Source organism: Nannospalax galili, unplaced genomic scaffold (assembly GCF_000622305.1).
Source record: "Nannospalax galili isolate Female #2095 unplaced genomic scaffold, S.galili_v1.0 scaffold100, whole genome shotgun sequence".
Classification (NCBI taxonomy): Eukaryota; Metazoa; Chordata; class Mammalia; order Rodentia; family Spalacidae; genus Nannospalax; species Nannospalax galili.
This window is the reverse complement of record NW_008352891.1, coordinates 12,133,635-12,146,609: the sequence shown is the minus strand read 5'-3', so window position 1 is coordinate 12,146,609 and position 12,975 is coordinate 12,133,635. Positions and strand designations below refer to the sequence as shown.

Here is a 12,975-nt window from a genome sequence, read left to right as displayed (position 1 = left end):
GTTCCATGTCCTGCATTATCTCTAGGGGATTCTCATTGTACTCCTCTAGAGCACTACTGGTATTTGGTGAGGATATGTTATTTTGGTATTTCATGTTGTATTTGTTGTATTTTTCTCTGTGATTTTTGACATGTGAATTTCTTTTGTAGTTTGATTCTTGTGTGAGACTCAAGCCTCCAAGTTTAGGTCTGCTTCTTTTTGTGAACTTTATGTGCCTTTGTGGTTTACTTTTTGGTCATTAAAAGCTGGTTCATCTAAGCTTCTGGCTCTCTCTTTTGATTTTATATTGGAGTGGCCAGATTGCTTTTGTCTTCAGGAGTTCCCACAGTGGCCCAAGTCAGATGAGAATCAGATGCTCTCAGGCTTTCTCCTAAGTCTGGATCCCTCCAGGAAAGATGTTGTCCTCAGGAATTTGGGGGTTGGACTGGGCTGGGAGCAGGGCCCAGGAAAGATGCTGGTCTCGGGTAGCTGGTGGCCATGCCACCCAGAGATACAAAGGCAGATGGGGGCAGGAAGGGGCCCCAAGGGCTCCCGGGGACTGCAGGGAGGAACTGGGTTTGTCTGGATGCAAAGGATCAGGAAGCAGAGAGGTCAGTCCTGGTGTCCAGGAAAGAGGCTTGCAGGTCTTGCAGCAAGCAGAGGGAGGTGAGGGCGGGACCAGGCCCAGAGGGCTCCCGGGAGAGAGGCTGGTGGGTTGTGCAGCCCAGGGAAGCAGAGGGAGGTGAGGACGGGACCAGGTTCAGAGGGCTCCTGGGGACCCTGAGAAGGAACTGGGTTTGTCTGGATGCAAAAGATCAGGAAGCAGTGGTGGTTCCCCCGGTGTCTGGGGTGTCAAGACAAGGAATGGGACAGTACCCAAGCTAGGAGAAGAGCCGGGCAGGGGAGATGGGAGGGTGAATGAGGCTGGGGGAGTCAAGGTGCAGAGGGCAAGATGGACTTACCCAGGAGAGAGGCTGGCGGGTTGTGCAGGCCCAGGGAAGCAGAGGGAGGTGAGGGCAGAACCAGGCCCAGAGGGCTCCTAGGGACCAAGAGAAGGAACTGGGTTCATCTGGATGTAAGGAATCAGGAAGTAGTGGTGGTTCCAGCCAAGAGGTCAGCCCCCATGCCCAGGAATGAGGCGTGTTGTGCAGCCCAGGGAAGCAGAGGGAGGTGAGGGCAGGATCAGGCCCAGAAGGCTCCCAGGAGAGAGCGATGTATTTATTTTTATTTTGTGTATGAGTGTTTGCCTGCATGTATGTCAGTGTTTCTGTGTCATAAAATGCCTGTGGAGGCCAGAAGAGAGCATCAGACGCTCTTGAACTGGAGTTACAGGCAGCTGTTGTTGCCATGTGGGTGCTGGAAACTGAACCCAGGTCCTCTGCAAGTGCCAATGCTCTTAACCTTTGAGCCATTTCTCCAGCCCCTTGGCAGAATAATCCTTAGCAAAGAAAGAAAGAAACCCTGGATGTACTGCCTACACATGTCTAAGTTCTGACATTGAGGAAGTTTTAGTTAGCCACCCACAGTTCCCTCGTATAATAAAAGAGAACCCCCAAGGCCAACACAGAGGTGATGAAAGGTGATGTGCATCTTACCAGCCAAGAGCACGTAAGTTTTTTAAAAACCCAGTTTTTATAAATACACTTAGAGAACAGCTTGCTCTTTGAAAACACAGGTTGTGGGGTTTTTTTTTCTGTAATTATTAACACATTAGATATAACTGTATTTCAGAATTATTCTTTTTTTCTTTTTTTTTTTTTTTTTTTTTTTGTTTAGTGCTGGGGCTCAAACCAAGGCCTTGCATGTACTAGATTAGTGTTCTGTCTATGAGTACTTGCGTAGAGAAAACATGTACCACTTCTTTTGAATCCTGATTATGAAAGGACCTGAAACCCAACACTGAAAAAAGTCTAATGCAGAAGTTAACTCTGCATGTATAAAATTATATACAGAATCTAAACAGGTAGCTTTAATGAACCAAGAAAAATACCACATACAGGACATGGAAGATGGGGCATTCCTAGGGCCCAATCCCATTATGTATATGAGGATGTATTGAGAGTCTCTTCTGATATGTGTTAAGGCCACATATGTACATGTGGGAATTCTGAAATCTCATCCAGAGGATGAGGAGAGTCTACAGCCCCAAGTGCCCATGAAGTATTCCCAGTAGACGCCTAGTATAAAGTAACTTAGACATGGGCATAAAATTAAGGCAACTACTTTATTCTGAAGAAGGCAGAGACACAAACAATGCAGGTGTCCTCAACCCATGACCACTTTCCCACCCAGGTACAGAGGGAGAAAACCATCTTCCATGTGGTTAGCTGTGGTGGGTACAACTGTCCCCTTTGGAAGGGTGAACATAGCTTCACACCTGACAGACGCCTACAGAATTACCATCTGGAACATGAAGTATGCATTTTATTACGTATGAATGCACACCAACCTAGAGTTCCCAGGCCCCCCACCCTATCTGACAGAGGTAGGGAAAATGACAGTGACTTGTTCACATTTTTGCAGCTTCCGTGTAAAGATCAATTTTACAGATTCTTTCATTAAAGATTCTGATCAGATAATCTTGCCAAGGAAAGATAAGCTAGCATCAAGTCCATGCATGAAGCAGGGAAATGAGACACCATCTGATGGGTGACTGCAGTGGAGCCTCACGAGGCGCAGTCACTCCTCATGGAGCCCCTATGCTGTTCCTTCCAGGAATTTCACATACTGTGCCCGGGCATTGAAATGGTCAGCCGGTCGATTGTATGGTGTCCACACAGGTTCTCCCACAAACAGCCGCATGGCCTTCACGTAGTTCTAGAAAACAGGCACCCCACATCTCATCAACACATCTGCCCACTTATACTGGAACCACACGGGGAACCCTTGAAACCACTGCCTCACCCCCTATTCCCTCTGACCTCTGTGCAGGTGTCACTAGCAGGCAGCGGAAGCATGTGTGGCTCCTGGGCAGTGTATACATGGCTTGGTGTCCACACCAGAGCAGAAACATACAGACAAAGGTGCTGCATGCCTCACAGACACGGACCACCCTCCTCACTGCATCCTCAGGGTACAGCTCTAAGAATCAGCCCTGGGCCCCCTACTGCTAGCTGCTTAGAGCATTAGGCCTCACTCATCTGGACTAGAAATGCCATGGTTTCACCCAGCCCTTTTCTCCATCCTACAAACAGACCCAAGTGAAAAATGACAGATGTTTGGTACTTACAGAAGCACTGACAACTACGAAAAAGTGGAAACAATTCAACAAGCTCATCACTAGGGACACCCCACATAGTGGGTAAATTAATGGTCCAACAATGCAGCTATAAATAAGTGATAGGGCTCGTCACACACTGATGTGAACCACGCCCAAAGCACACCAAGTAGAAATTGCATAAACTCCCTCTAAAGAGATTGTTAGAATGGAGAGACACTAGATCCCTTCAGGAACAGAGTTGGGGGTGGGGGCACTAAAGAATGGGGCTGAGAAGACTGTTAAGGGATACCTTGTTTCAATCTCATATTTTCGAGTTTTTATTTCATTTTATTTTGCTGGGTTTTTTAAAGATTTAAAAAAATTTTTATGTTTATGTGTGTGAGTGCCTGTATGAGTTTATGTGCATTGCATGTGTGTTGATCAAGAGGCCAGAAGAGGGCAGTGGATGCCCTGGAACTGGAGTTATAAAAAAACATTGTGGAGCTGGTCGTGGTGGCGCACGCCTTTAGTTCCAGCACTCGGGAGGCAAAGGCAGGTGGATCTCTGAGTTCCAGGCCAGCCTGGTCCACATAGTGAGTTCCTGAGTTCCAGACCAGCCTGGTCCACATAGTGAGTTCCCGAGTTCCAGGCCAGCTGGGGCTACAGGGAGACCCTGTCTCAAAAAGACCAAAAAAAAAAAAAAACCCCAGAAAAAAATATATAAATATATATTGTGAGTCACTATATGGATGCTGGAAACTGAACCCAGGCACTTTGCAAGAACATAAGAACTAAACCAGTGAACCACCAAACCATCTCTCTAGTCCTTTCATCTGATTTTTGCTTTTGTTTGTTTGTTTGAGACAGGGTCTCCCTGTAGCTCCAGCTGGCCTGGAACTCACTATGTAGACCAGGCTGGCCTCAATCTCACAGAGATCCACCTGCCTCTGCCCCTCAAGTGCTGGAAGTACTGGGATTAAAGGCGTGTGCCACCACACCCAGCTTTTTTTTTTTTAATCTAGTATTTCATACAGTCCAGTAAGGCCTCAAGTTTTTCTATACAACTGAGAATGACCTTGAATTCCAGATCATCCTGTTACAACCTCCCAAATACTAAGATTACAGGCATATGCCAACACACCTGGCTTCATAATTCTGAATTTTAAACCATGTGCATTTATTATTAATTAAAAAATTATACTTGAGGGGCTGAAGAGATGGTCAGTGGTTAAGAGAACATACTGTTCTTGTAGAGGACCCAAGTTCAGTTTCCAGCACCCATGTCAAGTGACTCACAAGTGCCTGTAACTCCAGCTCCAGGGGATCCAGGGGATCTGACACCTTCTTCTGGACTCCAAGAGAACCTTACACTCATGTGTACAGACACTCACATATACACAGAATTTTTTAAAAATCATACTTTGGTTGAGGGTTCAGCTAGTAGTGTTTGCCTAGCATGCAGCAAGCCCTGGGTCCCATCCCCAGCAACACAAAACTAAGTTTGGTAGGAAGCACCTCTAATGCCAGTGCTGGGAAGGTCTCAGAGACAGGAAGATCAGAATTTCAACATCATCCTCAACTACATAGTGAGTTAGCAGCCAGCCTAGGATACATGAGATCATATCTCAAAAAAAATATACTTAAATGTCAGGTTTAACCCAAATCATAATCTGAGACCCCTAGAACTAATTCCTGCTTCCTGCCAACCCTAACGACTATATTGTACTACTGCTGAGGAGATCCCCAAATGACAGAGTCACCACCTTACAGATATCCCACAGCCATGAGCCTTTACATCAGTGACAGAGTACAGACTGCCCCCTCAGTGAGGAGCAGGTCAATCTCCTGCAGACACCTGCCTGCTCTTGACCAGAGCTGTAGTTGCATCATTCTCCACCAAGAACAAAGGTGAGATTCTGACTCTTCCCATGCAGGTCCCCTGGCCTCAGGCTCCCTGGCCCTCTCTGAACAGAGCTAGTCCTGAAGCTATAACAGGCTGTGAGATGATGGGCCTCATGCAGCAGTTATTGGGTCATCCTGGAGCAAGTGGCATCGTCACTATAGTCACTATGATGGCTGGACCACTGCATGGCACACCCTCCTCACCTTCTCATCCAGTGTGAAGCGGTGATAGATGCCGGCAGGAAGTGTGATCATGTCCCCCTTCTCCATGGAAATCCGGATCCACCTGTCCTCCTTGTCCCTGACGTCAAAGTACCCACTGCCCTCCAGGATGTAGCGGATTTCCTCATCCAGGTGCAGGTGTTCCTCGAAGAACATCTTAATCTAGCACAAGAGGGAAGCTGTGAGTCTACTGGAAACCCATTGTGCAGCCCCAACCCTCATGGCCAGAACTGAGGTAAATGCTACACATGCTAAGGATAGTTATTAAAAGTTCCTAGCCAGGTGTGGTGGCACATGCCTTTAATCTCAGCGCTTGAGAGGCAGAGGCAGGCGGATCTCTGTAAGTTCAAGGCCAGCCTGATCTACAGAGCAAGCTCCAGACCACCACCAAGCCAGATGATCTGAGTTCAGTCTTGGGAACCCAAATGGTGAAAGAAAGAGAATCCATTGTTCTCTCAGGATGTCCTATAACCTCCACGTGTTCTGTTTTGCTTTTCTGTCACAGGGTCTCATATAGGCCAGACTGGCCTCAAACTTGCTGTGTAGCCAGGTTTGACCTTGAACTTCTGATCCGCCTGCCTTCACCTTCCAAGTGCTGGGATTATAGATGTGAGACCACACTCTGCTCTAGGGACATTCTGAGTAACTCTGGTGGTGAATTCAATGGTCCCAATGAAATGGACAGGTGCCCTGAAGACACAGCCCCAAAGCTCCTCAGAAGAACACCTCATGTGAGCATCAGGGAGCCTAGGGAAGAGTTCAATGCAGAGCTAAGAACTTCCCATGAAGAAAATTCCAAGCTACACATACAAGGTAATTGCGCCACCACCCTATATGTGTCCCTCAAAAAAGCTAAAGGGGAAGGGCTCTGCCCAACTCATTCTAGGACAGCATTGCTCGGCCCCCAAATCCAAATGAAAACACCAAAAGAAAAGCCTTGTGTTAGCAGGAATGAGGATAATGATTCCCTCTCCAGGCTGGGCCTGCTCACCTTCTCTTCGTAATTGGGAAGTTTATCTTTGCATATAGTGATGACATCCATCCAGGAGTAATTTCGCTCTCTCCGGATCTTTTCCAGTTCTGGGTCATTCTCATACTTGTCAGCATCCAGCTACATAAGTTTAAGCAAAAAGGAGGTCACATAAGTACAGGAAAGCACAGCATTTGAGCTGCGAGTATAGCTTAGTGGTACAGTGCTTACCTATCATGCACAGAACCCTGGGTTCAGTCCCCAGCACTACAGGGAACATAGCAACATGCTCCTTCCAGACCTGTAATAAGCTCACCCTCGAAGAGCATCATGTATCCTTTGCCAGTCCTGGCCTAGCCAACCATCTCCTCTTGTTTCTTTCAATGGTTTTTCTATTCTCCAAAATGCCAGCTAGACACACCACCCCTGTTTGGGGCTCCCCTCTGCCAGTAGTCCTTCTGGGCTAACACCTGCCCTGCTTGCCCTCCCCTCTGCTGGCAGTGTTTCTGGGGTCCTTCCAATTTCCAGATGAAGTTCTTACACCTCACACCTGCCAAGATAAGATGCAGCTCCTTCAGTGTGTGTGACTACTCTGCCATCTTGCATGCAGCAAGACTGAGGTTCTAGGCTCTCTGTGGTTTCTTAGTATGCATCCCTGGCCCACAGACCATGCTCAAGTTCATTGAGATGGAGTAAGAGGGCTGCTGTAACCTGGCCCCACTTGACTTTTCTGCTTCTATCTGCTCCATCCCTCTTATGTTAAAGAAATTGATACGCTAAACCAAAAAGAAATATTCACTACTCTTAGAACTACTGAACAGGGTATGAACCTGCAATTCCAGCTATTCAGGATGCTGAAGAGTCTTGTGAGTTGGAGGCTAGCCTGGGCTACATGGCAAAACCCCATAAAAAAAAGGAGAAAAAGCCAGTTGTGGCAGTTCACTAGGGTAGATAAGCTGAAGAAGTAAACGCACACCAGAGTTTCATGCTAGTCTTGGGCTACACCCTTGGCTGGCACACACCTTTAATCCCAGTACTCAAGAAACAGAGACTGGCAGATCTTTGTGAGTTCCAGGGCAGCCTTATCTACAGAGTGAGTTTGGGACAAGCCAGGGCTGCATAGTGAGACCCTTGCTCGTGGCAGGAATCCATGCCTCAGATTCCTCCTGCTTGTAATTTTCATTGATCACAATCCTATCCTTTTTTACATTTAAAAATTTTTTTTAATTTCTTATGTGTGTGAGTTTTGCCTGCATGTATATAAGTGCACCCATGCATGCAATGCCCACAAAGGTCAGAAGAGGGCACAGGATCCCCTGGAGCTAGAATTATGGATGGTTGTTAGCTGCCATGTGGGTCCTGGGAACTGAACCCAGGTCCTCTGCCAGAGCAGCCAGTGCTCTTAACCCACGGAACCACCTCTCCAGCCCCCCTAAACTTTAAGGTTCAAATTCAAGGTTACCTTCCAGAAGCACTCCCCTAGGGCTCCTGACAGAATGAATCTGAACTATTTTAAACTACTGACAGTGAATTTAGTGAACTCTGACATTTGTTTTGCAATAAAATGCATTTTATCATCCTTACTGAACAGCGAACTCTGGGGTGTCTCAAAGCCCAGGCATCAATACATTATTTTCTACAGAGTTTGTGGCCCACTACATGACAGGCACAATGCTATTTGCTGTGCTGAATGCACCTTGGCTCCAGTCCTTGAGTTGTGACTTCATCACCCACATGACAGCAGAGAAGATGGGCTTCCACGTTAGGCCTGGCTGCTCCTGCATAAGATGAGTGATCTTAAAACTGCTGCTGCAAGAGAGCTGTTTGAACCTTCTGTGGCCAGAAGTACTCTGGGGTGTCAATCTTCACCAGACACTGAATCTGAAGGCATCCTGACGAGGCATCCCAGTCTCTCCAACAGTGAGCAATTTCTGTTGTTTATAGACCATCTATTATATGCACAAAGTTCTTATTTGACCCCCTGATCTAGGGTATTTGTAAGGCCAGGAAACCTTTTCTGTCACTCTCCTCTGTCCCCTCTCCCAAATAACTTCTAGCTCCTCCAGTCAACAGGAGTGCCAGATAAGACCGCTGGCTCCTCTTCTTCCTAACAAAACCAAGGAAAGCAAACCCACCAGCCACTGCTTGCCTGGGGTGACTTGCTTTCAGTTGATGAGGTCACTAATTCTGGAGGTCATGTGCCACCACTGATTCCCTCACCTCCAATCACCTTTCATCCTACTTGGAGTCATATCTTAACCCTACCCTAGCAGAGGTGGATTTGAGCCTGGCCCCTCATGGTAGCCTTGCATATCAACTCTGGAGTGGTATCAACTTCGGTAACTGGCACACCACGTGGTGAGCTAGCCTGCTGGGCTTTAAGGAGGTACACAGATTCGCAAAGTGACTGAACAGAGCTCCCCAGACTTGGCTCCAGGCCAACCTGCGTTTGCATTTCATCTCACGCCGATTCGGATTGGCTACGGAGGAAAAAACAAGGACCGGATCCAGTCACCCTTCAATCTTCTCGGGCTTCGCCTTTCTCCCCCTACGGTGAACTTTATCTGCTGACCACGCAAGTGCTCCGGCTGGGCCTGCCTTAGCAAACTTCAGACCTGAACTCACGGGTTCACGACCTTTCCAGAGGCGTGCAAGTGGGGCGGGGCCCACGCGAGAACACAGAGCCCCCAGCCCACGGGCCTTAGGAGCGTGAAAGTGCAAGAGGCAGTGGCTCCTTCGCCTGAGGTCGTCACCAGGCGGCGTGGGGAAGCAGTCACCCAAGGGCCAAACCCCTAAATTGACACGGACCACCGGGCCGTGCTGAGCATGCGCAACCCCACCCCCACCCCCAACCCCCGCCAGCCGTCGCCAGCCTTTCGCAGCGTGCGCAGGCGCGCTGTACTCTAGCCCGCGCCCAGTACCTTCCAGTAGAGCACTCCGAGCGTGCGCAGCTGCTCCAGACCCACCGGGCGGTCGGGCTGGGCGCGGTGGGGCAGCCGCGGGTCGTCGGCGGAGTCGTCCATGTACCAGGCTTGCACCATGGTGCCGTCGGTCTGGGCTGCGCTGAGGAGGGGCGGAACGAGGGAGGGCGCCCAGGAGGGGCGTGGTCAATGATGGGGCGGGGCCTGGAGGAGGGGGGCTACTGGAGGGCGGGGCCGTGTGAAGGAGGTGCCGTGGGCATGGTCACGGGAGGGCGGGGCTGCTCGGATCCCACCTGCCTCTTAGACTAGGAGCTGGAGTCTAGGCTGGACCCCTGGTGAGGTCTGGTCTGAGGTCGGGTCTGCAGCCCTGGGCTCCAGAGCCCGCAGCTGGTGGAGTCCCGCAAGCCCTACGTGTGCCTCATGGCTCCTCGAGCCGGCCTTGAACCTTCAGCACCAAATTGTAAAGCCTATGAGCTCTATCAGTAAATTTTTCACATCAGTGGACACAAACAAAAGGAAAAGTGATGATTGTGTAAACGCTTGCAGCCCACGGATTGCAGCGCACGATTGAAGCCAGACCGGGTCACACAGAGCATCCCGGTGTCAGCGTGGGACCCTGCCCTCCCCACCTCCAGATGTATGCAGTAATCACAGCCTGCGGTAGCCTGCCTGCCCTAGTTTACTGTCTGTTGCTGTGATAAACTAACTACTCTTCTTACAAAAAGCAACTTTAAGGGAGAAAGGGTTTATTTGGCTCACAATTCCAGGTAACATCACTGTGGGGAAATCAAGGCAAAACTTGAGCCGAGAGAATGAAATGTGAATGCTTACTCACATTCAACCCCTCTCTACACTTAGAGTCCAATATCCCCTGCCTAGGGAATGGTGCCACCTACGTGAGCACATCTCCCCATCTGAATTAATCTTATTGAGACAGTCCCTTACAGACATGCCCACAGGCCAACCTGATCTAGACAATCCCTCATTGAGATTCTCTGTCCAGATGATTCTAGATTGTGTCACGTTGACAACCAAAACTAACCATCTGTGTTCTTTGTTTTCATTTTTGTTTTTTTGTTTTATTTGTTGAGACAGGGTCTCACTGTGTAGTTCATACTGGCCTCAGACTTATAGAGACCAACCTGCCTCCACCTCCTGAATGCTGGTATTAAAGGTGGGCATATCAATGCTGTCTTTTAACCCTTTTGGTCCATCCCATTATCCTTCCTCATGTGGAATGTCCTAAAATAAAAACAAACCTCCCTTTTCCGATCCTGGTTATCAAGAGAGACCACCCACTTACAGTAGTTAAACTTAGAGGTTTTTTCGTCATTTACCATTCCAGTACTTGGGAGGCTGAGGCAGAAGGATCAAGCTAGGCCAGTCTGAGTTGCAGTAGGGTGAGATGTTGTCCCAGTGTCCTCTCTTCCATAAGAGACTTGTGTACCAGTGCCAGGTCTGCACTTCTGAGCAGCGCTGGCCACAGCTGCCCACTCCATCCTTGAAACATTTCTTCTCATTTCCCTCACATCAGTGGCTATTCCCTCCCAGTCCCTCTTCTGGCTCCTGCTCCTTTTGTGGCCACCACACTCCAAGTAATCTTAACAGCCCTCTTCCCTCTCCCCAGTTTCCAGTGTGGCATGGCTATATGCATGACTAGTAAGGACATCTCACCTAACATGGAAACACCTGGAGTCCCTGCATACACCCAAATCTATTTCTCCATAGCCCTTCTCAGGAGCAGCAGCCTAACCAGTGCCATCACCCAGTCATATCAGAGTTTGCCTGCTTCCTCGATCACTCATCCTCAGCATTCAATCCCGTCTGCTTTGACTCAACACCCACAAATACATTCACTTTCCTCCATCCCAACACTTTCTGAACTGACTACTGAACTGTTCCGCAGTTTTGCCCTATTCAGTCACTCTGTGTGGAGCACCCAGAGTGATGTTCTAAACAGATCAGCTAGGTCAAGTCACTCCCCTGCTTTGACCTTCCTTCTTAAATCTGGCCTCCAGCTACCTCCCTAGCCTAGTTACCTCTCTGCTCTTTGTGTGTCCAGCTTGTCAGTATCTGAACCCCATACTCCTGCCTTAAGGCCTTTACCCATGCAAGTTTTTCACCTAAAATGCTGTTCCTGCCTCAAGTAATTTCTATACATATAGCAATTCGGTGGCAACAACCTTTCTTTCCAGAAGCTTTCCCTGACAACACCCTACTCAACCAGATCCCCTGTTTGAGAGAGTCAACCAACGGTACATGTTGGTGTTTGTGACAGCATTGGATTAAGGTTTGTTTCCACCATAGGGGCAGCAGCCTCTTGTCTAGTCCTTGCTTGAGAATTTACCTATATTGTTAAGTACTATGTATACCCCCAGGTCAGAGAATGTGTGCTATTAGTCTTTTGTGCCCAGTACACAGTACTATAAAATTTGTTGAATGAAAAGTGGAGATGAATGAAGAACACTACAGATCGTTTCACAAGAGCTGTGACTGCCTTCCTCTCCCATTTCTAATACTGCTTATGTAGTTCCCTCAAATAATGACTGTGCTGGGAAATACTTGAAAGATGGGTACATCTTTCTATCACAGGATCACACTACTGTGGCAGAAGAGAGACTTGGAAAAGAGCCATCAAGATTAACATATGAACCTGGCATGGTGGCACATACCTTTAATCCCAGCACTTAGAAGGCAGAGGCAGGAGGACCTTTGGTCTATAATAGTGAATTTCAGGATAGCTGGGACTACCAAGAGACCCTGTCTTAAAAAAATAGACAAAAGATTAACATATGAAGGAAACAGACAGAAATACTGGATACCTGACTACATGTAAGGGACAGAGCATGCACAGCACACAGATGCAGAAGGCAGGCACGTGAAGCCTCACAATTTGTGGTGCAAAACACGTTTAATCACAGCACTCAGAAGACAGAGGCAAGTGAATCTCTGTGACTTCTAGGCCATCCAGGGCTACATAGAGTTCCATGCTATCCAGGGCTACACAGTGAGACTCTTTAAATAGTCACAACTCTTATGACCTGGAACCCTTGACCATCTAACCTGTCCCCTGCTCTCTGGCCCACTTCCTTGACTCAAAGAGCCACAACTCATCAGACTATACACATAGCTGCTAAAACAGAGCAAGAAGAAAATCCACTGCCTTTGTTCAGGCATAGAAATGAGTCTTCTCCTGGCCCTGGCCCCTGCAGCACAGCAGAATCATCCAGCTGCCTTATGTCAGCCTCCATCTTCAGTAGTGGTCTTTTCCACACCTGGAAGAGAGAGGGCAGCAGGTTCATGCTTAGAAAAGCATACTTTGGAAAAGTAGGATGGTCGAGATGCCCTGAGGAGTTGTGGAAGAAACTGCATTTGCCGCCAGCACCAGTTCAAGCAGGCAGCATCATGAAAACAGCACTTGTTATTTTCCTATGGATGTGGCTCACCCATGAGATCCCTCCTTTGAAGGAGATTGTTTTGAAGTTGAACTGTTTCTTCCAGAATAGCCAGCAGCAGCCCAGAATGTTTCATGACCAGAATTCATTGCCCCAGTTAAGACACTTGGGAATAACAGTTCTTAAAAGGCAGCTGGTCTCTATTGTTGCAGAGTTGTGTGGACTACTATCCTTCCAGGCTTTCTGCTTTCAGCCCAGAATCTGTGAGCAAACCACGTGGGGCAGCTCAGAATCACAGAAAATAGTCCAGCCTAGCAAACTGTGGAGAGGAAGGCCTTCATAGGCCAAGAAGCAAATATGAGGGTGGTATATGGTTACAGCGGGGGG

At 48.3% G+C, this 12,975-nt stretch overlaps 1 protein-coding gene across 4 annotated transcripts in view; it reads right to left on the bottom strand.

Annotated features, from left to right (window-relative positions):
• Positions 1-9,368, bottom strand: part of Adi1 (acireductone dioxygenase 1) — a 64,097-nt gene extending 54,729 nt beyond the window's left edge. For 3 of the 4 annotated variants that reach the window (XR_003846595.1, XR_003846596.1, XM_029554595.1), the window contains exons 1-3: positions 9,194-9,368; positions 6,294-6,413; positions 5,285-5,464 (exon numbers count right to left, since the gene is read on the bottom strand). Coding sequence is in view for 2 of the 4 variants with exons in the window: in XM_029554595.1 (XP_029410455.1) it covers positions 5,285-5,464; positions 6,294-6,413; positions 9,194-9,313 (420 nt within the window). In the remaining 2 variants the exon portion in view is untranslated. Of the gene's footprint in view, positions 1-2,184; positions 2,797-5,284; positions 5,465-6,293; positions 6,414-9,193 lie in introns of those variants that run through there. The other variant, XM_008850165.3, reaches the window with a different exon arrangement.
• Positions 9,369-12,975: the final 3,607 nt, after the last annotated feature.